Source organism: Numenius arquata, chromosome 15 (assembly GCF_964106895.1).
Source record: "Numenius arquata chromosome 15, bNumArq3.hap1.1, whole genome shotgun sequence".
NCBI lineage: Eukaryota > Metazoa > Chordata > Aves > Charadriiformes > Scolopacidae > Numenius > Numenius arquata.
The window spans coordinates 3,363,846-3,388,499 of record NC_133590.1 but is presented as its reverse complement, the minus strand read 5'-3'; the positions used below and the strand labels follow the sequence as shown (position 1 = coordinate 3,388,499).

The 24,654-nt window shown below is 43.8% G+C and overlaps 1 protein-coding gene across 3 annotated transcripts in view; it reads right to left on the bottom strand.

Annotated features, from left to right (window-relative positions):
* The window catches only part of WBP1L (WW domain binding protein 1 like), a 62,836-nt gene that overhangs the window by 21,738 nt on the left and 16,444 nt on the right, over positions 1–24,654 (bottom strand). Inside the window, exon 3 of one of the 3 annotated variants that reach the window (XM_074158967.1) lies at positions 15,540–15,640. The exons of 1 other annotated variant lie outside the window; for it this stretch is intronic. In XM_074158967.1, the coding sequence (XP_074015068.1) occupies positions 15,540–15,640 (101 nt within the window). Of the gene's footprint in view, positions 1–5,210; positions 5,436–15,539; positions 15,641–24,654 lie in introns of those variants that run through there. One more of the 3 variants, XM_074158970.1, reaches the window with a different exon arrangement.

The following is a 24,654-nucleotide window of genomic DNA, read 5'->3' as shown; positions in this document are numbered from 1 at the left end:
ACAGCCCACGCTCAGAAGTGCATAGTTGGCAGTGAACCCCCTACAAAAGATGACTCCTCAGCTGGCATTAACCAGGTAACCAAAACCAGCAGTGGCTGGTATCACAGAGATCTAATAACCATTTTAGCTTTTTGCTCTGTCTCCTCTTTCTACAGAAGTCCGGCCTCTATTACCCTAAATATGAGCACCTTGCATTTATATGGCCTCTGTGTGTCATTCAGCCTGCCAGTGCCTTCATCCTAACCTTGGTAATACCCAGACCCCCTGGAAAACACTTTGAAATGTGACTTGCCTTTACCGGCAGCAGGTTATATGCCTTTCCTCTCTTCCAGCAGAGCCAGTTTTTTCAGACATACTCTAATTTCCTATTCTCTCCAAACTTCAGTACAGCATTTGTCAAGGCACTACACAGCAAATTACTATTTGAACTGGAAGAGATAGGGGTTAATACCGGAACATCAGGGGTGAGTAAGGAACCGAATAACAGGAGTACAAACAGTGAGACACAGCGAAAAGCGGGTCCAGAGAAGGGCAACGGAGCTGGTGAGGGCTCTGGAGAATAAGTCTGATGAGGAGAGGCTGAGGGAGCTGGGGGGGTTCAGCCTGGAGAAAAGGAGGCTGAGGGGAGACCTTCTCGCTCTCTACAACTCCCTGAAAGGAGGGTGTAGCCGGGGGGGTCGGTCTCTGCTCCCAACTCACAGGCGATGGGACAAGAGGAAATGGCCTCAAGTTGCACCAGGGGAGGTTCAGATTGGAGATTAGGAACAATTTTGACACAGAAAGGGTTCTTAAGCCTTGGAATGGGCTGCCCAGGGAAGGGGTTGAGGCACCATCCCTGGAGGGATTTAAAAGATGGGTTGCCATAGTGCTTAGAGACATGGTTTAGTGATGGTTTTTATCAGTTAGGTTGATGGTTGGACTAGATGATGTTGAAGGTCCCTTCCAACCCAGACAATTCTATGATTCTGTGATTCTAAGAAAAGCCCAGCGGCAGGGTGAAGGGAGATGCCAAGCTGGATGCATCCGCTGGCGGGCAAGATGCTGCTGGTTTTACCAGCGCTCGGGCTCAACCTGTGACCTCTCCAGATCTCCTTGTTTCACAGCTCTTATAGGGGAGATGCTTGGTAATAAGCATCTATTTAATAATAATAATAAAAAAATCCTGACCTAGTTATTTGACTAATCTCATTACTTGCAGGCAGCAGTCCCTTGCCTTTCAGTACCCAGCTGCACCCATAACAACAAATCAGGGTGGATTTAAGCAAGTGTAAGGTCCCTGTCCGGCTTCTCACAAGCAAGTGACACAATCTTCAGAAAAATGTATTAAAACATGTGATTTGGGTAATTTGAAATCAGTATTTGAATGATACATATTCTTTAAGCACCCAGAGTAACAGAATGGAAGTGACTGTCATTATCTTAAATATGTTAGAAAAAACCAATGGGGAAAAAAACCCTGTATTTGATACCCACTATTTATGAGTTACCACTTGGCTTTTAGTCAAACTCACATATCAGCCTAACACTAGTGTTGGTTAGCCAAGCCCGTCAGCAATAGCTCATGAGAATGCAAACACAAAGCTACTGAAGATGACGAGCATCTCTGTTGGATAAGAGACTCAAATGGTCTTATGTATTATTTGAATATATATATTGAACTTATATTTGAAGTATACCTACTTCAAATGGTAGTAGGTTAAAAACGCTACTGAAAATATCAGGCTGGAATGCCAAATCTTGACATAGGGTTTACTCCGATTCCTGGCTTGCCAGCTGCCCCCTAGTTCCTAAACCAAAATTCATCCTAAATAAAAAAATCACTAGGTCCTTTCAGAGAAGAACAGCAAGTGGGATGGCAGTAAGGACTACAGGGGAGCCCTGAATCACCAGGGCAGCTCAGGACTGATGTCACTCCAAAGCCTCCGGTCCCTCTCCCGTCTTCACAAACACTACACTTGTTAGTCCTTTGGAACGTAAAAGCAAAAATCCACCATCTAAGCAAGCCCTGTGCCTTTGCTGGATTCAATTTAACAAAAGCACATAAGATTGGTAAAGATGAAACCAGCTTTGATTGCTGCGAGTTACTGGAACCCCGGGTGCCAGCCCCTGCCAGCACGACAGGGGATAAATTCCTGTAAGCCTGCCTTATGACAGACAACTGAGGCCAGGAAATAAATCAAATCTGGACATGTCTTCATAAAACACCCACCACAAATCCTATTTTGCTGAATGTGGAAAAAGAAAAAAACGTGTTAAGTACAAACATCCAAATACTTAAAGTATAATAAGTGGGGGAGCAATGATGCCTCTGAGCTGTACCAGGCACAATGAAGATCTCCAAAATGGGAATTCTAATCCACAACATTTATTGCTTCACTAATGCCAGCGTGAGGAGAATTTTATTTAAATCACCATGATTAATCAGCCACAGCAGACCCATCTTCACCCCCAGAGGATGCAGAACCTCTGAGGTTTTATTAACCTTTATCTGAGAAACAAATTGGTTTTGTTACATCCATTTATCTTGGAGAAATACTCCAACGATCTCTAAAGGAACACTGTCCTTTCACAGACTGTGGACACTTTGATATATTTCAGCAAGAGCTGGTTTCATTTTTGTTTATCGCGAGTTTCACTTTCAGACTCCAAGAACTGCACATTGGCGTTTTAAGCGCCACATGAAAGTGTTTACTTCCTTCACGCCTTGCTAGAAGCTTCCCAGCTGCAGCCCCAGCCTTTCCACATTACAGATAGACGCTTCTAGGAAATGACAGCTTTGAGGAGGCTGTCTTGCATTTTGTTGTTTTAAACCACCAAACAGTCGGCAACACCGAAAACCTCGAGTAGTTGAAGTTAAAACTAAAAAGGTCAGGAATCCAATATTTTAAACTTTTTTTTTTTTTTTTTAATCTTTTACATTTATGCAATGAACTAGATGAAGGCGTTCAAGCTTCCACCTGCGACCCCTAAGAGGAAACGTTCACTTAAAATGGAAAGCTGAGATCCTCTACGACCACGTTTCCTGGGACGGGAGCTTTAAACACCCACGTTGCACTGATGTCAGATAGAGCTGACCTAGCTTTTTAGGCATTTAAACATCATCCCCACTGCAACAACAGAGAAAAAAAAAACACACAAAAAACCAAACAAACAAAAAAAAAAAACCACCCAAACAAAACGCCCTGTTTTTACCACGTGTCCGGCAGTGCTGGGTCCCAAAGAAGAAGTTCAGATGCGGGGGAACCGGTTGTCCGGTGCCGTGCAGCAGTGACCACGGGGCGCGTGTCCCGGGGAGCCCAGGCTCCCACTGCCACCGCTTCGTCCTTGTCACCCAGCTCACGGGAGGGCACCCCAGGATCGAGACCCCTTGTGTTGAGTGGCAACAACAACAACAGGACATCCCAGACAACCAAGCGTTTACAGTCCGAGCGCAAACGCCAGAGACAATAGAGGCGGATGCATGACGAGATATTCCTGGATTCCTCCCACAGTTTTAATTAAATAGCACTGTTCACTAACAACCTTCCCTCCCCTCGCTCTTTTAGAAGCGGAAAAATAAATTTCTGAATACTATCTGCATCCAGGACAAAATCACAAATATTTAGATTTCTTTTTTTAAGTCAAAAAACTATTAAATTAAAAACGATTAAGAAAAGTTCAAGCAACTCCACAAGCAGCTCTTTCCCACTATATCCCTCATCGGTGGATAAAAATAGTCAAGAGCTTTGCTCTTGTGTTCTTGAGGCAACACCTTTTTTCTGCTTCCTGTAAATGCCTCTGTATCAGCGCCAAAGTTACAAGCAGAGAAAAAAAGTACCATCCAGCCCACTGAGATAACCAGATGTTCGCAGCTCGAGCAAACGAAGCCAAATTACCTCTAACCTCGTTTTCCCCCTTATGCAGCACCTCAATCGTCCCAAACGCATCTCTCAAACAAAAAGATGCATTTAGAAATAGGAAACTTCAGAGGAAAACACACCTGTGAGACTCGAGCAATCTCAACACTGAAGCCAGCTACAGCTCACGGCAAGTTGAGAGTTACCTGAAGCCACAGCCTTCGAGCCCAAATTTCCCTCCTTGGTTCAGTTCCCAGGTTTTTAGGGAAAGTCTCTTCGCTCTGAGTGCTAACAAGTGAACTATTATTATAGCTATTGCATTCAATTACAGAAGGTCATTGTGCTAGAGGTAGTTTCTTATGTAAAACTGTTTTCAGTTCAGCAGGGTTGGGAGGGAGGGAGGGGGGGGGAGCTGCATTTCACCAAAAACTAAACTGATAAGGAAAAAAGAGAGCAGTGTTTACTCAGCAGTGTGCTTGCTGCAAGTCCTTTTGCCTTCCTTTCTAAAACAACTGAAAGTAGGTAGTTTAAAACACGCTGCAGTCCGATCTTGACTTTTTAATTCTAAATTAGAAACGGCAAGCAGCACTGATATCATGCAGTATCTATTTATTGTGGATTACGGATCCCAGCAGTGCTGGAAAGAGTTTACAGTTCGATTCCCCTCCATACGTGCCTCCCAGACCAAAAAAAGGGTTTGCTCTCCCCGAGCCCAGGAACACATAGTTGGCACCTCCTCCAGCGGGGAGCAGCTGGGCAGTTGCTACCGTTTCTCATTCCGCTCAATGTTACCAGCTATTAAATTAGCCCAAGTTTCTTCTTCAAGCTCAAACTCTCCCAGAACAATTAAAAAGGCACCAGGCTGGGGGCCACAGCACGTTGCCATTTTCCATTTGGTGACCTTTGTCAGAGATGAGATGTATATATATATAATATATAAAAGTTTCTTTTTCTTTTTTAAACCACAGTTTAACACTCAAAATACTGCCCGCACAAGAAGTTTGGCATGTTTTTAAGCAATATAAACACAATTCCATATTAAGGACTGTGGAAAGTACCCTAAAACCCAACCAAACAACACAAGAGCAGGACACAAAGAGCCACCCTGCCGCAAAGCCTACAATAAACACGGGAGTTTCTTTCCCCAGCTTTGCAGTTTTGTTCCTTCCTTGCTAATAAAAAAAAAAGTCTCTCACACTACCGTGCTCCCCGATCAAACGCTACGGGGTGGGGAACCGCTGTTTCTACGGTTCCGTTTTGGGAAAGTCAGAAATCGTTTCCTTGCGGGGGAAAGGGGGGGGTGAATAAAAATAAAAGCAGTCGGTGACATCCTCCACCTGAGCAAGCAGCTCCCACCGCACCCAAGCTGGTTACCTGTCTGAGACCCAGGAGGAAAGGCATTCTGCAGGCTCATCCTCCGCACCAGCGCATGGGAAGGCAGGAATTTAAAGCCCCAGAGTGACCATTTCCTCATCTGCCGTGGGCAGCCTGCTCCTCCGATCCTATTTAAACCAGGGCTTCCTCGGCTGGGAACGCAAAGTAAACAGGGTCCTGGGACACTGCACGCACTCTCTTGGCTCCCCCTCCTCCTCCTCCTCCCACTCCCCGTGACATATCTCAGACGCAGCCCAGCCGGGGTGTTTGCAAGAGGGAAATGACATCAGGTCGGGCAGTTCTAAAAAAAAAAAAAAAAAAAAAAAACACACAAAAAAAAAGAAGCAAGCCCTGAACCTTAAGAGAGAGCTGCTGGGTAACCCCAGGCAGCTCGCTGCTGTTGGGACCCCGGCAGGGGGCTGCGGAGGAGCAGAAGGGCTCTCCTCCCGGCAAAATTGGATGCTGCAAGTGGAAGGGAGTCTATTAAAAACACTGGCAGGAGCCGACAGCTCCTCAGTGATGATTAAACCTCTCTAAGTAAAAATAGACATTTTATCTATTTTTCAAGGAGAAAGCGAAGTTTGATGCTTCTTGCTGAACAGCGCTGGAGCTCTAGGAGCAACCACCATGGTTTCTCCGAGTACCTCCACATCAGGTAAAGCCTTCACAGATCCAAAACACCCCCATGCCTTTTTCTCCCTGCCACCACAGCTCCATTTTTTCTCAGCAACTCTTAGGGCACTGTTCAACTCTCGGCCCCTCCAGATAACAGCCGTGCCATTAAAGAAACAGCAACAACCCCCCTGATCTCGTTAGGATCACAACTGGGGCCTCTCCAGCATCGGACAGGTGATGGGAAGACATTTTAATCCCCTTCTCCCCAAGGAAAACGCAATTAGACCCGACGGAAGGTTTCTACTCAAGCTCATTTCACACTTTTATGCCAAGGGGCAATTAAGCCTTATAAACAAATTTATCATCTGGTGCCCAGGATGGCATGTCTTGTTTGTCCTCTCCCAAGCAAGGAGTACAGCAAGTTCCACAGCGGTGTAGAAGATGACACTGCAGAAGGTAATCTAAATTTAACTCCCTTTTCTACCTCCACTTTGAAAGTTCAGCAACCTCTTTTTTTCATGCTTCTCTTTAATCAGCAGCTGTCCTCGTCTGTCGGGTGGGGGGGGGACTAGGACACCACTGCCACTACCACGTGCCCCAGCAGCAGCTCCACGAATGTTTGACAGAGGGGCAACTCCCCTCACTTTTGGCCTCTTTGGCTTTTAGAGCTCAACACATTAAAATATTTGACGAGGAAGGAATATAATTTTTTTTTCCATAGAGAGTCCATTGAATCCCTTTTTTAGCAGCAGTTTTAACAATAATTTCAGGACTTCAGAAGAGAGAGAGAGAGAGAGAGAAACCACATATAATTCTTACAAATGCTAATTTGCAACAGCAGAAAAAAGATTGAAAAAAAGAAAAAAAAAAAAAGGAAAGAAAAAAAAAAAGCCAACCCAGAACAGAATGCCCGTGGACAGCCAGATAGCTTGCAGCAGTGTCAGAAAAAGACACCCATTTTCCACATGCCAAAACCCCTCAGTGACCACTGCTGCTGCCTCCTCCCAGCCCAGCCCAGCCCGGGGTTGTTTCCCATAGGAGAGGAGAGAACCCCATCGTGGGTGTCCTCTACACAATTAGGCTGTGAGACTATATGCAAGTTTTACTTCTTTTTACACCGACGGAAAGCCACCATATAAACTTGCTGTTTAAGGTTAAGCACATCTCTAGTTTTCCCTAAGAGAAAACAGGCACATAAGTAATTTCCTGGAGGATACAAAACATGAGCGTTAACTAGCATCAGCCAGGCAACGGGATTTTCCAGCTTTTGTGCTCTTGGATCAAGCAAACTCTCACCCTTTGCTTTTCCAATTCTACGGACAAACACCAGCGATATAAAAGGGCAGCCTTCTGTTTTAGTAATCTGTTCTGTGGCCTCACACTGTCCTTTGAAATACCCGGTTTTGGCTGTTGCTATCCAGAGCCCTGGACTAGGCACATCCCAGGGCTGAGCCAATGCAGCAATTTCTAAATCCCGACTGTCAGAAGGAATCTAACTTTAACCACCCGCCTCTCCCCCAGCACGTACTCAAAAGGCGAAGCGTCATTCCAGATCTAAGACAAGTTGTGAAGGACTATCAAAGGCAGTAACTTAGTGGAAAAGCAAAAGCATCCTGATCTGTGTGTGAATTTAGCCATCCTGGAAAGATTTGACATGAAAAAGGTGGTTTGCAAGCACACGTTACCACGTTCAACTGCAACAGCAGCAGCCACCCTCCTCTCTTGCAGTCCCGGAGTGACAGTGGCCAGCAACACGCTCCACAAACTCTGCTCTAGGTGACTATGGGAAAAGCCCTGGACAAGGGCAAAAAAAAAAAAAAAAAAAGCTGGATGAGTTAACTCATACCCTAATCATAACACTTAGAGGCTTTGCAAAACACTTAGGTTCTCCTAATCTTTGCAATTGCTTTGGGTATTCTAACTGGTATCCTTTTACCCTCTCCTATTCTTTTTAAGTTCATAAGCACTCGCCCCATTGCTTTGTCTTGCAGTAATGAGTTTCATAGACAGCGGTTGTGAACAAATAGTTCCTTTCACCAGGAGTGAATTCACCACCTTCTAATCTGACTTTCGTATTATTAGCAGGTGGGAACAGAAGTCCCCATCCATCTTCTCACCCATTCATTACTCTGTACCTGTTAGCTATCTTCTTATAAAAGATATCAATCTTCCCCATCCTCTTAATGTAAAAATCTTTCCCAAAGCCTTCAGCTGCACAGTTGCCCATTTCCAAAACCTTTCTAATTTTCTATTGCTCTCTGCTTGGGGCAACCAGAGCTGAAATAATCATTATTTTAATGAAAGCAAGAGCAGCTCTAAGGCAGGCCCAGCATGGGTTTCACTTCCTTTATACAAACCTGGAGTTTAACATCTGCAAAGTCCACCGACCTGTGACACAAAAATGTGTCTATCTGAGATATAGTGAAAAGAACAAACACAAGTTTTTACAGTTTCTCTGTAGCTGAATCTCTTGAGGGCTCTGAAAAGGCAGGGCTAATGTCAAGACAGATTATGGGGTCTACATTATTTTGAAAAATTGCTTCTTTAGGCAGCCACCAACCATCCTTTTTTGGCACGTCGATGTGGATCCCACTACAAGATAATAGTGAGCAAGTTTCTTTTGAAAAAGAGGGAGGTAAAGACCTCTAGGCTTTATCAGTCTGTAGTACTGCTCTCCTGAACATGCCATCCGCCCCAAACACGATGTCAAGCAAAGGATGCTGCTTGACACCTTCCCAAGCCCAACTCACACTGCGCCTCGTGACCTCAGATATTAGCACAGAACTGGAGTAGATGATGGAAGTTGTTTGGGCCACTTTAGAGTAGCTTTCCATACTGGATGGGAGACGCTTGCAAGCAGGTTTAGTAACCCAGGAAGATACAATATCCATGTTGATACCCCCTGAGGAGACAGCTTGACCTTTAGATGATCCAGTTACAACAACACGATTGGAACAAAAATTGAAATTGCGTAGCTCGAATCTACCAGGCTCAAAGCACGAGGCTACTCCAGTTGCTCCATGATTACAGTCCTAGGCAGGGAGAGGTTTTCGACGGTAAATTTGGGTGGTGTGTAATATCCCCTCAATTACACTTTAATACCATGGTTCTGCAGCTATATATACAGGTTTACCATAAAGTTGGAACAATGTTATCTAATGACTTTTCTATTTGTGCACTCTGTTATTTTCATGTTGGTAACCGGAGCATCCCTGGAGCATCAGCTATCCATTTCCATTAGTCAGCCCACAGCCCTGGGTGCTACAACTGAGACTACACAGGTCTGTCAAGCACTCGGAACAAAGCGTGAAAGAAGCAACCTGAGTGAGGGTGACCTTATCTTTCCCCATCCTGGAGACGGCTCTGGGAATAAAGAAAAAAAAGGAAAGAAACATACAGAAAGGCATAAAAGCAGATCTCTGTTTAGAATAAGATAACATCCAGGAACAACCAAGCTCTATCTGCCTTGACAGCCTATGTTCTAAAGGGGTTTGTCGGCTAGCAAAACCCCCGTGAGATGTTGGGAGATCACCAGTGCTGGAACAGCAACGCAATGCTAGATCTGCCTGGAAACCACTTCTGGCTGGCCACCTGCCCGCACAATCTGCCCGCTTGCTGTCGATTCCTGAAGAGTGAAGGGCCGCTTCCCCACCCCAACAGCACCATCGCAAGAACACGATGACTTTCCAATACGAGGAGCAGGTGCCCCGGGTTCATGTAACGTATAGGGTTGGCGCAGCCTACAAAGAACGTCAGCAACAAATTCCAGAGGACAAACATGAACAGGTCAGTCTGATAATTTCCCAGTACCTACAGGACCTAGAGTTATCTACTCTGTTGCTTAGGGGAGACGTGATCCAAACAAACCCTTCAGACCCGCGGTGTCTAGTACTACTGTATTATTTAGGAGTGGGGTAAAGTGGGTCATCAGATTTGTGTGCAGTTCAACTACAAAACAAGGACACCAAAGTCACTTGCATTTAACGTCTGTGAGGCCAAAGTGACTTAATCATTGTTTAGAGAAAGCAGAGAATAACTGCAGGAAAAGACACCCTACATGTTGGAACTGGCTGGTGAGCCAGCGCTGCAGCCAGGCTGCTGGATCGATAAATTTTAACGTGCCGTGAAGCACAAGGGCTTGCAGTGGTTAGAATCTGTCCTTCGGCAGGTCCCTCTTCCCTGCAGCCTGTCAGCACTTCTCTCAGCTCAGTGGTTTAGAAGTGCAAGAAACTTTTGCAGCTTACTAAGTCAAGATAAGCAAATAGGGACGGTGCATTTCAGCCTCACTGCTGTCACCTGTCTTTGTCTCCAAGTAACTGGTTAACCAAGGAGGAAGAGATGGCACACTTCAGAACATGCTCACTGCTGCAGAGAGCCTCAATGACAACAGCTCATGCTTGATTCCCATCGAGTCTTTATTCCAAGTGAATCCTGAACAGCAATTGCTGGCCAAGCGGACCACTGCAAATACATGCCACATCCTCCACCTGAAAGCCGTGCATGAGTTCAAAAGGAGGGGGCATTGCACAGGAAGCCACTACCCACTCTGTCACCTGGTATTTCAGCAGGAGCCTGTCCTCCTCTTCACTTTCCATATGTGGGTGAAGAAATACCAAGAACATTTTCATTTGCAGTTTTATACAGCAAGCAACCCCTCCTCTGAAGATGATTTCTGTATTAAGCTATCATGAGAAGGGCACTCAAGAAAGGGCACAGAACAGACAATGGCTGGATGTGGAGGAGATACCCAGGAGGAGTCCTCTCCAACACCCATCTGACAGAGGAGACAGAAGAGGTCACATCCAGGCTGTTCCAGACACTCCTACCCACTCTGCTGTTAAGCTGATGGGAGAGCAGTGGCAATAAAAAGTTCAGGTTCCTTCTCTGAGACCAAAATAGTTTTTGCTAAGCGTAGCTTGAAATTTCCAGCCCTCAGTGACATTGTTTCCCACTCCTTGTTCCCCAAGGAGGAGAAAATGATAGCCACAGGTCCAGCAGGCTTTTCTTCACAGCAGCAGAGTTGTGGCCAAGCCAATGTAATTGTAATGCCAAAGACTATTTGCATCATCTATTTTGTATGACCACCGTTTCAATTCCCAGGCCTGCCACTCAAGCCCAGAGGTCTTAAAAAGCTTTAAAGTCCTTTGCCACCGAGGCAGAGGGAGACTAAAGAGTTGAAATTGCCCTATATGAGGTGACACTGCTTCAGGGGAGACAGAGTCGATTCTGTCCCTTCAGCATTCCCAGGTTTTGGGCACCGATGTCAGGCTTCAGTTTTAGGCTGGAGTGGGCAGTGAAGTCACTGGAAAGCCTCCTCGGCTTTCTCCGAGCCTGCTGGGAGGGGAGAAGGAGGAGGAAGGGGGGCAGATCAGCTGTTAAACATTTGACAAGACTGTCTCCAGGAAGGCTAGTGTGTCCGGGGTGGTGTAGGGACACTACCCTGTCTCTTTGCTTTTTTGGCACTACGGCTCTCGTTTTCCTTATGCCTGTGTATGCAAACAGGACCTTTGGTAACAGCTCAAGAGGAGACGATCTGCAGCAGACAGGGAAGAAGGAAGAGCCTGCAGACAGTAACAGGATCCCCCGAACGTGGAATCAAGACGGTAAGCGTCTGTTCTAGTTTTAGTCTTGCACCATGTGGGTACCAAAAATACAGCCTGTGTGTCTCCTTTGGTCACATCATCACAGGAGACAGCATTGTCCAAAAGCTGCTTACCAGCACAACCTTGATGGAGATCTTTGATGCCCTACTCTTGTTTTCTCTCCAAATGACAGCAACTCACTATTTTTAGTGCTCATCTCATGTCTGCTTGGCATTTCCCTTGGGCCTTACCCTTGTTTCACAGTGTTGGTGCCAGCTCCCACGAAGCGTTTTTTTGATGCCAGAGGGGCTGATGCCAAGTCTGTCTGTCTCAACGCCAAAATGGCAGCTGGCTTTATTGTTGAGATAGGATTTGCCAAAGCTAACAGCACTACTGCTAGGGTGACTAGCGTTGATTTTAAGGTTTTCTTCTTCCTTACTCTTCTATTGCCTCTAGACTTCATGGGATAATGCTGCTCCAAATGACCCCCTGGGGTCCTAGAAAGGGATTTTTCACCAGGGTCTAAGGCAATAGGCAATTATACAGCAGACCATCTTAACTTATGATTCTTCAAAGGGAAGGATACTTATATATGTGAAGTTATTATCTGGGATGCAGCGCTGGCACTGCTGGATTCAACTATGAAACAAGCCCCTGCAGATCAAGCAGGAGGTGATCTCTCGTGGCAAGTGCATTTAAAAAGAATCCACCACAAAAGCAGAGAACCCACTGAAGATAAGGGCTGTTACGTGGCATTTCATCACCAAGATATACCTAAGAAAGAAGTCTGGAGCAGGAGAAGAGGATCAGGGATCAGCCAAATTGCATCACCATAAGCAAGAAGACAAAACCCAAGAAAGGTTTTGCAAAATGCCTTTTGCTCCTTTTGCACTCTCACAAGTGCCACTCCATGAAATGCTACTGTTCAGATAAAATCCAGGTCTCACACACGAGGCACAGGCATGTTGACTGTGGGAAACACTCACAGAGATGTGAATAAATAGCACATATGATCAGTAATTATATGTGTACAGAAGCATGCAATTTCGAGCGGTGATATCCTTGAAAATTAGCAGGTATTTTGATGTTAACCTCTGCTACTTTTCTTATAAACCTAAAAACCACACCTTCATCAGGAGCAGTGGCGTCAAATGGGCATCCAGTTGCCCAAAGATGCTCAGCTCTTTCTTCAGGAACGGTGCAGCCAGTTAACCCGACAAGAGTTACACAAATCAGTTAAAATGGCTTTCTCATCATGTGAGACTTTGCTGGGGGATCTGTTATGCATACAGCCTGGTCAGATCTTTCTGAAGTTCACTGGTCTTTTCTGAGCCTTTGTTTACATCTTGAACAAATTTACAAAAGCCCCCAAAATCCCAGCAGTCTTGTTTTCCTCAGCTCATTTTATAAGAAAGAGGTTCTTTTATTGAGTTCTGAGAATTAAGTTTCTGTTTCCAGCACAGTACCACTCCTATATGGCCTGTACCCTTCTTGAGAGAAACAGATTTTCTGGGAAATCCTTTAGGGGAAAAAAAAGAGACAGCAGCAGCTGCCTCTTTCTGAGCACCCTGCTGGAAATCCTGGTTTGATAATGTTACACAGCAGAGCAATACTGCATAGATTATGCTAAGGCAAACAAACATCCTCAAACTGTCCTCTCTCTATATATGTATGTGTATATACACAGCCTCAAGCACTTTCCTAGTATTATCCCTGGACTTTACACTCCAGGCCCTGCCACGGCTCCTACATCCCCATCGATAAGTGGGGTCACACAGATGACTGGGTTTGCGGTACACAAACCACAAACAACTGGTTTAACCAAGCCTTCTTCCTCTTAGAAAATACATGTGGATCACAATACAGTACTCCCAAAATTAAAAGCCTGCCAATTAATCCAATGGGCTATGCAGTACCTAGAGTTTTACAGCATTTCTGTTATCTAGCAGAAAAGTAAACCCATCTAAACTGCTCCAGGTAGGCTGAGGCTCGGCATTTGTGGTTAGAGCCTGGCACAAACACAAGAGAAGCCCTTCCACATGGCACAGTCTGATTAGCAAAAAGACATGAAGACTTCCCCTTTTCCAAAATGAAGAGCACTAAAGATCACATACATATATTTTCATACAACCAAAGCGAAGAATTAAAGGAAACCACAAGCTTAACTATTAAGAAAGCTCAATACCACAAGCATTTAAAAGATCGCAGTACAACAGTATTAAAGACATCACTTTTAAGTCGCTAGATAAAACTAGAGCTATCAGATCTTAACCTCCACGGTTAAAAACTTCTTTAAACATGCAACTTTAAGGAAAAACCACTTCAGAAAACCTCATCTTAAACACAAGCTCATCTCTTCTAACTTGAATTACGGTGTTACTTAGGATCTCTCTAAGTACTTGAAAGAAAAACATGAACCCATCTCTATTTTGAAATTATGAGTAAACAAAAATAAGGAATAAACAAACCAGCATAGAATCACAGAATCGTTCAGGTTGGAAAAGACCTTTAAGATCATCAACTCCAAACGTTAACCTTGTGCTGCCAAATCCACCACTAAACCACATCCCTAAGCACCACATCTATATGTCTTTTAGTGTCTGGTTAAATGCAATTTCAAGCCCAGTTTACCTACGTCTGTGAAACAGCAGGAAATATCAAGGCCTTAAAGTCTCTCCCCTGTTGTAGTACTGGTTCTAGTACTGGTTCTGCTTTGGCCTACATCTTTACCAGGAAGACAAGAAAAGCTCCCCAAAAGGCTACACGCTTTGTTGTTCTACCAACCAGAGTGCTTTTGGTGCCTTTGGGATTGCCACAAAGAGGAGAGCCCTCAGAAAGCATGATCCACATAAAGCAGAGAGCTCACAGATACAGGTTTCCAGGTACGAATAAGGTTGGTTCCATCCAAGCATACAGGAGGAAAAATTCAATGCCTCCCATTACCAGCTTCTCCATCCTGCTGCACTTCCCTTCTCTGCAGCTCTTTTCCCTAACTGTAAAATGGGGAGAGTGCCCGGAAGTTGTCTGGGACATTACAATGACTGGACTCTAAATACAACTGATTGTTATTCTTTCTATGCCTAGCAGAGCTGCCACCGGTTACCCAAATATTTCCTGTTGGGCTCAGCTTGTCTGGAGCCACCCCTGGGACAGCCAGCAGTTACGTAAGGAACAGGCGCTGGGAGGAAGCGATGTCCCAGTGTCCATGTCCGAGCATCGTGTTTCAGCATCAGCCGTGGCGTTACGCAGTTTGCCCTTTGCTTAAGCATTAAAAGCACTACTGGCACCTGGAATCACAGCCAGTTTCTAAATTTTAGCGACGTACCTGCAGGCCAGGCGGTTTTGCCGTTCCAAGGGCAGATACCTTCAACACCCTGCTGTCTCACTCCCCCACCTTTGTGGTATTTGTAGGCTTTCCCCCTTAGATACACAGGCAACGTATGCTCCCCTTGTGTACATAAGCATGCTTTGTTTCATATAGTTCAATGCCTAATAATTAAAACCTCGTTTCAGCTTTATCTCGGTAAGAAATGCTGATCACCGTAACCTGCCTTTATGGGTATTATCTTATCCCAACTGCTGTAATTTCCATTAGTGCTTGTTATTCCGCTGGCAGATAAAGCCAACACTCCCCTGGCCGTAGCAGGGCTGAAGGAGGACAGGGTGACCCACGCTGCCTTACCTCTTTCACACATTTCTCCGCAGCAAGGTTGCAGGCTGCGGGAAAGAGAAGGCTAAGCGCTTGCCTTCTCCTTGCTCGAGTCTGGCTTCCAGACATGCATTTGCTCTAGATCACACCACCAGTGGCCTCTTACTCCTTCAACCACTGTTTTCCTTAAAATTCTCCCATAGCATAAACCGAATAGTCCATATGCATCTGTGTTAAAAAAAAAAAAAAAATCAAAACAAAGCAAAACCTGATTGAGATCCTACCTTTTTAGAGGAAGGTAGTTGGTGCTAATTAAAAAATAAAACAAAACACCAAGCTGTCATAAGCCAGTTATTTTCTTCTTCAAAAGCTGAACGATATACGTGTCATGTCAGCACTCAGAAAGCTCAAAGACTCGTGGGTGTCTGTTGAATGAAGAAACTCTAAGGCAAGGAAATAATTTCAGTTTTTAGAAATACTCACTTCTGATATATTGTAGGCTCCTACAGTACTATTTTTCCCCTGATGCAGGCAGTTTGGGGAGAAGAAATTCTGAACATCTTCTTTGGAAACCCAGACCAATCCTCCTTTCCTGGAAACAAGTGAGAAAACTGCCCACCGATTTCATTGCAGAGACCCAGCCTGCGACTTGTAAAGTCATCAGACCATTGCAAGAGACATCTTCCAGGTAAAAATGCATAAAGAACTTAGGGACGGACAGCAACATTTGTGAGCAGGATTTAATTACAGACTGGCCATCGGACCTGTCCTCCTTTCAGCACTTGTTCCTTAACACAGCTTCAAACGTCAGGGCTGTTGGAAAATGAAAGATGCAAACCCAGAGGCACCAGGCTGAAAGGCTCCTCAAGAAGCCACCCTGCCAAACTGCTCTGGGAACGATTCGCTGTACCCAAAGCAAAAACAATTCTCTAACCTATTCTCAAGACAACTGCAATCACTAATGTTCCCACTGCCTTAACCAGCAATGTGTTCCAAATGTTCTTTAAAAATTAGAATATTCTTTCCTGTTAACATTAATTCAGGCCTTAGTGCAAGATAAGGCAGTAATTTCTTCTTCTCTACTAAAAACAAGACAACTGATCACAGTCATCTTCATAACTTAGCTCATGTGGAAAATTGTTCCATTCCTCTACAAGCTGCTTTCAGAAGACAAAAGAAGTCTGTTTCTACAGACCACAAGGATTAAATCGTAGTTTTAATGTTCTTTTCAGCATGCCACTTCAATCTTAAAACGTGGGATATAAAACGGTGCACATCACTTACTAATACGGAGTATTACAGAATACCTGTATAGGACACTTCTACATCATTAAAGATCTGGGTTGGGCTTTTTTTGCAACAACTGCACTCAATTTCTGATACATCCCCAAACCCCAGACTCCCTCTGTTTGACTTTCTCCACGCAATAAGTACTCTGCACTTTTCCTTCAGGAGAAGTGAAGTAAGCTTCAGACTGTTTCTTCAAGTTCTTTTCCTGTCTTTAAAAACCACACACAACCCTCCACCTGCATCTCAAGTGCCTTCTCTTTGTCTCCCCAACTGTTGGCCCAGAGGCAGAACAAGCCCCTCCAGGACCCCAGTCACCCCAGAGACTACTCCTTAGCACATATTCCAGTCACTTAATGAACTCACTGCATTGCTGTTTAATCCAGAACACAGATCCCTACTCAGCATCCCATAACCAACATGCTCCCTTACTCAGGTTGGGCTGTAAAACATCCATTGAATCAACCAAATTAATCCCCCCCCGCCCCGGTTGTTCCTGATAAATCCTCACAGCTTGTTTCCTGTTACCTTAGAAATGCTGATAATTTCTTTAGGGATTCATTCTGTTCCTTTACTAGAGACTGAAACTGGGGACTTCACGATTTTCTAACTTTTTCTTCCTTATTCCCTTCATTTTATTTGACCCCTTTACATTCCTTTTAATGCATGTAGGGTTACAACCAGGAGTTTGTGCATTTTCTGTGTTTTTCCCTCAAGAACCAAAAGAACAACAAACCCTTTCACTCTATGCATCAGTTACTGAGTTACCGTTTACTCACTTTCTTCATTAAATTTTAGATCAATGCTCCTTTTTTTTTTTTTTTTTACAGCTAACACTGAATTTGCAGAACCTTTTCTTAAGCTTCTGTGTATTCCTTGCTAGCTGCAATACAATTCTTACACCAAAGGTGAACTACACAAACATTAGAATATTTACTGTCCCTTCTGTTCTAGATGACTGAAATTAGTAGATGGCTTTAATATCAGCAAAAAATAATGAAGATGATAATAAATTTCAGGATCCCTTTAAAATACAGCTCTGCTATATTTAAGACTGCTTAAAACATACCCCATTTTGGAAAGAATTCAGCATAAACTGACAACATGACTTTACCCTTTAAAGCATCAGCACACAGCAGAGTATTTATTGAAGTCTGAGTCCATGCTGAGCTGAAGTCACCGTGAGGAAAAACATATGACCATCAAAAATGTCCCCAAATTTTGGGGAAATTCAAAGCAATGTTGCAACCAAAAAAGCTAAAGTAATCTTTTGGAAATGTAGAAGCTCATTAGTGAAATGGAACTTGTATCTGCCAAAGTGAGCCACGGAACCAGTGGTATTCAGTGTATCCACCGTATGCACCAAGAGAGACCCTTATGGATGCTTGAAGGATTCAATTTGGAAATCAGATCAATAACAGAGGTGAATCAAGCAGTTTTGCTATCGATCAAGCACACTGGACAAGGTTTAGTTCTCTAATATGCAGTTAGTGCATGGTTGAGCTGTGTAGCAAGAGAAAAGTCTTTGAGCTATTATTATGCCTTATAGTCTTGCAGCTCTGAACAGCTGAGCCTCTGTACTTCTCCTTTCAAGGCAGGCTGGAGGAAGCGCAACCCCACTGCTTCCTCATCAGTGTAAAGTACTGCTGTCAAATTGTCTGCAACTAGCTTTCCATCTACCCTGACGGGCAGCCAGAACTCCAAAAACTCAGCAAACACATGGAAAATGCTCCTTCCTAAACTCCCCAGGAGCAGAAAGATGCACCAGTGGCTCCCACAGTCTGTAAACTGCAACTAGCTCAGGAGTGTCTCTGTTGCTCAGAGCAGCTCTCGCCAGGTCCTCTTTCAGGTCCTCCACTTTTTGCCTCTCATATAGACGAGCTGGAAGAAATTTGGGTGCACACAGATGCCAAGGATGTCCCTTGTGAACTGCACCCTCCTCAGGTATGAGAAACGCCACTTAAGTCACAGGTTTGACAGAGAACCCAGAGCCATCCTGCCAGGTCTATAAATCTCAAAATTTTGCCAAGTAACAGCGGAACATGATATAAGAGTCATTTCTGGTGGTCTAGAGGTTTTGTTTGATTCCAGAGCGTTGCCCTAGGTCGGCTGACCACACAAACAAGGAGCACAGGCACACACGCTGTCGATCTGCTACTGCAGATGCCAAGCATTCAGTAGAGGCAGCAAATGCTGATGCCTAAACAAAAGACAAGACCATTTTCACAAGCACAACACAGTCCCCCCACAGACCCAGTTTTACAGGGATTGTGCCTAGCACAAAACAGTCACTTTTGCACAGTAGAGACAACATTTATTCTTGGAAAAAAAAAAAAAAAAAAAAAAAAAAAAAAAATTACATGGTGGGTAAGATCTCTCAGAGACACTCTCTGGCATCTTCAAGAAGGGTCAAGAACTTCCCTCCCGTAAGACTTACTGAGAAACAGAAACGAAAGGACTCCTCTCTCTATTCAACAGCACAGATTCAGGCATTCTGTCAAGATCTGAACACTTCTGCCATGTCTTTTCCCAACACAGCCCTGGACTCAAAAGCATTCTTGAATATGAAGGTTCGTATAAATGTACCAAATACAAGTCAGAAAGATTTTCCAATCACAATCTGCATCTCAGCCAGCCAGCAAAAATAGGAAAATCTGCCAACTAAAAGAGAGAGTGTTACCCGGTATATTCCCCCCACATATAAACACTCAGAGCTGCATCAAAATTTGTTTTTTAATAATTTCTTCATGAGATAGTTGATCTCCAGTGATCTAGGAAGTTGTGGATAAACCTCAAGAACTGAGAATGTTTGTGGTGCATATTCTCATTTCTCCCCAGGGAATCTGGATCTTCAGAGGAATATCAACATGAAGTATGTAAAATATTTTGTGGACTGTTTATAACCTAATGACTCCAAATGTAACCTTAAATGCCATTCTGCAAAGAGTTAGCCATGTTCAGCAATTCGAGCAGAAGGAGAACGCTAGAGCCTCTCAAGCAGACCTCTTCTATCACTCTTCCTTTAGCTTTGTTCAAGCAATTTCACTTAATACAGTTACCGTATACTGATAAAGAGATACATATACACAAAACACTGCTCAGAATCAGGAGCAGCGTGGTGAGTAGGACTCGGGAGGTGATGGTCCCCCTGGACTGGGCACTGGTGAGACCCCACCTCAAGGGCTGTGTCCAGTTTTGGGCCCCTCACCACAAAAAAGACATTGAGGGGCTGGAGCGGGTCCAGAGAAGGGCAACGGAGCTGGTGAGGGCTCTGGAGAATAAGTCTGATGAGGAGAGGCTGAGGGAGCTGGGGGGGTTCAGCCTGGAGAAAAGGAGGCTGAGGGGAGACCTTCTCGCTCTCTACAACTCCCTGAAAGGAGGCTGTAGCCAGGGGGGGTCGGTCTCTGCTCCCAAGTCACAGGCGATGGGACAAGAGGAAATGGCCTCAAGTTGTGCCAGGGGAGGTTCAGATTGGAGATTAGGAACAATTTTGACACGGAAAGGGTTCTTAAGCCTTGGAATGGGCTGCCCAGGGAAGGGGTTGAGGCACCATCCCTGGAGGGATTGAAAAGCCGGGTTGCCATAGTGCTTAGAGACATGGTTTAGTGATGGTTTTTATCAGAGTTAGGTTGATGGTTGGACTAGATGATCTGAAAGGTCCCTTCCAACCCAGACAATTCTATGATTCTATGAATCGAGCTAACATAAAAGTCATGGTTGCTTTATTAACTAGTAAAATCATGCCAAGGACTTGTGCTTGGAAATGTCTGTTCACACGTACAGCCAAATCTGAAAATCCAGCTTCAGTTAAACATTACTTAATGGCTAAAACTAGCACTCTTCTGGAAAAGAGATTTTGAAAAAATACTCTAATCCTTCATTAAAATACAAACATGAAAAGCATATGGTTCCCGCTGGGTACGCTTATTGTAAATTAAGTTACCTTTCTGGAAACTCAATATGCATTTGCTAAATGAAAACAAAACATTTCTTACGCTTCACAATTAGAATTTAAAAAGCCAGATGCTGCAGGAGTTAAGGTTTTCTTCACAATTTTAGTTTAGCCAGTTATACATCCTGAAAGCTAAAAAAAGTATATAAGAAGGGAAGAGTGTTACAATCTGTGAAGTTAATATTTGTGTTAAAAATACTCATGGAAAAATCTAGCTGTTTGCTTTCCAGAAGCCACTATTTGGTCTCTTTTATTTTTCAAATTAGAAGAGGCCCTTGCAGAATTATAAATAAAACACTGAAAGCTCCATGTGACTTTCCCATATGCAGTTTTTCAACAGCCAAGTGATTTCCCCTATCCCGTCCCCACTGTTTGCATACCAAGGCAGCGTTTGCCAACTTTCAAGTAGAGAATTTTTAAGCCAAATTTGTAAAACCAAGATGATAAAGATTTTGTTAATATCCCTTGTTCAGAGATACACCTCGTAAGAAAAATTAAACTGTGGAGGGAAGCAAGGCCAAAACAATAAAGTTGATACGTTCTGCCATCAATTTACGAGGAATGCCAGTGTGTCAGTATAGAAGATGTGGGTAATGGTGAGAATGCCAACATTGCCTTCTCTCAGTTTTTGACAGCAGTATATGTAGCCATCCCACTTCTACACGTGTTCTGAGACAGAAAATACTCTTCCCTCATTGAACAAATAAGCAGACCTAACCCAAAAAGCAGAAGAGAAGAGTTAAGAGAGCATCTCAGCTTCATTCCCCCAGAACTACTGGCAGATGCAGCAGACAGGAGGATTTTCCCAGCTGCTGCTTTCCTGGTTGCCTTTACTCCTACCACATTATCCAAGTATCTGAAAGCCCAATATTCAAATGGCTCCCATGCTATGACTCATATCCAGAAAAATTGTGGAGGTGACCTGAAACCAGGCCTACAGCTTTCCGAAGGGTGGGATGCCTGCCCCAACAACACAGCAGGCAATTCTGAGCCAAGAGGAGGCAGGGGACAAGGCTGAAGTGTCTGTACTAGGACAACAGAAAGGACCCTCTGCCAGAGGAAAAAGCAGAGGACAAAGTACAGAGCTGGCCTTCACCTGAACAGGTAGGGCAACCCCACAAGGAAGACAAGAAAGTCACCCGCCACGTAACGTTAAGACTGCCGTGTTAGACTGAATGCCCCAAAGCAGAAGTCAGGGATGAGCTCTTCTCAGGACAGCAAAGTATCTCTTTTCCAGTCTGAGCTGCAGCACAACATTCATTCCTACTGACCTCACTTTTCCCCTTGGACGAGGAACACACCCACAGTACTATCTTGATCAATGCAATCACAAAAGGTCCTTCATTGCAGGCAACAGTTCAGTAAAGCGCATCTGGCAGCATGACAGGGACACCTTGGAACTCTCCTGTTCGATTTGACCTACGTGAAACGTCACTAATACCTTTAATACTCCTTTGACACCAGGAGTGGAAGAGCCATGGCCGTGGGCGGGTGACAAGCAGCTTCACTCCATACAGCCCACAGCCCAGGTCACGAAAGCCTCGCATCAAGACTTGTATTAAGACACCACACACGCACCAGAGGGGGTTGAAAAGCCTGCTCAGCCCTCACAGAAGAAGGTGTTCTCTGGTCCTACTTACAGCCTGAAAAGCGAGGGGAAAGAGGTTCTGCCTCTGTTCTTTGCAGTCTTTGTTCAGCCGCGCTTCACGCCTGCATGCCTCCTAAGTTTACTGCCTGGTGACAAATATGTTCTTCTGCAATCTATTTCATCTATTTTCAAAAAGACAGATAACACGTTTTTTAACATTAGCCAGGTTTTTAGCAAGACACACTATGGCCTTTATATAACACAGAACTGGGACTTCAGATAACTTGTGGACCATTCTCAAACTGTTCTGGACTTCATGTGTGGCAAAGTCAGTTTTCTATTCTTTTCTTTTCCATCAGCGCAATAAGAATAGAATTTACCATATCAGAAGTGGAGTCAGAGTCATTATGTTTATAGATAACATCTATTGTTTTGCACTACGCAAAAGATTCGACATGGTTTTTCACGCTAGTTTGGTGTATTAAAGTTTGTATATGCATTGAAAACAACTAGAATCGCACCCAAGTAAAAGATCAGAGGTTTCAGAAATAGACATCCCATGATTTGGTGATTTGCCTGTAATGAGGGAAAACCAATACAAAGTCATCCCATTTGTGAAAACTAAGCAATTGTTGATGACAACCATATTTTTAGGGCCAACCTTCAGAGAATTATCAGTAAAAATGTGGCATCTTCCTTTTATTTACCCCTGTTCTAGCCCAAATTTATGTTTTTATACATATATATGTGTATTCAAGATAACTATATTCTCTTTTACTCTTCCACAACAGCAAGGAAACTGAAAGCATAATTCATTCTAACAATTTTCTATAAAGGGAAGATTTCATTAACCATAGTAAGTAAACACCAGATTTAAATTTTCCCTCTCAACTTGCCAATTTTGTCATAACTCAGATTAAAAAAGAACAAAACAAAACAAAACAAACAAACAACAACAAAAAAAACCAAAACCCCAAAACAAAACAAAGTATGCTTTGCAGTTCAGTAACTTTCCCCTTTTAGTCTCCAGCAAAAAGATGGTAATTTATAAAGATTTCTAGCCATGCACCATTTCTGGCTGAAATCACAGCTACAAGCCAAAAAGCCAAATCAGATTTAAAATGCAGAGAGAAGTTTAGTGGCTGGTATTCCTTTACTAAGCCAGAACTTCAATAGTGCATTTATAAAGCGAATCAGCATCAAAAAAGACGCAGAAATAAGCACTTGATCCTTCTGACATACTCGACTGTAACAGAATATTCTAAGTTGGAAGTAATATTGCCAATGGTCTCTGACATAACCAGGAAAATGGTAGCAATAAGCGGCATCAGGAATGAAAATGAATGATCTCATAATTTCTCCCAAAGTGCCAAGAAATCAGAACTCCACATGACAGAAGACTTTATAGAGTGCACACATATGAAAACCTATTTTTAAGACTCACAGGACTGGAATCCCCGTGACACAATGCCAACAGTGATAACTCAAGTTCTACAGGCATTTGGCTTTGGGTTGGTTTGTTTTTTTTCTTAATGCCATTAAATATCTTTTTTTCCTTCCTCCACACCTCACAAATATTTTTTGTGCCTCCAAATACTGACATAAGTCACCAGTAATCTCCCATGGCACGAGATGCACGGCAATCCTAATTTCTCAACTCAGGAGCACAAAGAAAGAGAACACTTGTACCGGCTTTCACATCTCTCTTCTTCATATCTTGACGTCTCTGCTAACAGATTCTAACAACCAGGACACCAGAATTCATACTTCAGCATCTTCAGCTTCTTTCCTGAAGGACTCCAGCTATTGATTCCTGATACGCTGCCAAGCTGGTCCCTGAAACAAGCCAGAGAGCGCTCAGGAAACATCGAGGCAAAGGTTGGAAGCAAGAGGCAGTTGCAGGCAGATCCCAGCACGCAAGAGGTCAGCCCCTGACTGCAGGGATTCGCAAGGCTTTCCATATCCCAACACATCTCAAAGAGATTGCAAGGATTTCCCAACTTTAGAACAATGAATCGACAAGGAGGTACCATGAAGCAGCAAAAGATCACGTGGCTCAACTGAACCATTTCAAACTCTCTACAGTCTGGGAAATGGACAAATTTTACTCTAAACTGAAGTCCACACCTCTTGACCAGAAACCTGAGATTAGAGGTCAGATTTAGAAGTGAAGTTTTATACAAAGATCCTGATGTGAATGCTGGAAGAAATAAGAAATAAAAAAACCCCAACCAACCATCATTCTTTAGAAGAGCAGCTGCCTGAAAGCATTTGAGAAGTACTTCCTCTAAAAACGTTTCAGTTGCTATTCAAAACACTCTCACGTTGCATTTCCAATAACAGAATCTCTTTCTCTTCCCAGTCTATGTCCTCCTGTACTTTCTTCAAAGGCTCTTGCTGTTTAAAAGTCCACCAAAAGCACACCAAAAAATACCAGACTTGACTAATGCATACACTTCTCTGCTGAGTGAGGTCGCCTTTCTGCATTACATCCGATGCAGCAAACCACACGTTCCTCTGAGAAGATGCTACCTTTACTCTCGTAAAGCACCATGTACGCTGACAAGCATATACGGACACCGACACAAGTCAAACAGGATTTTGTGCTATAGAAAGACCTCCTTCTCGTCTTTATTCTCCACTTGAATCCATAATTCTGAATAACAAATGCTCTGGTTTTAGTTTAAGCAACTAATAAATCCTGATGAAAGGCATTAGGAGTATAAAAATGGACTAGATTCGAACTGGTGACCAAATGATGTGACACTCCA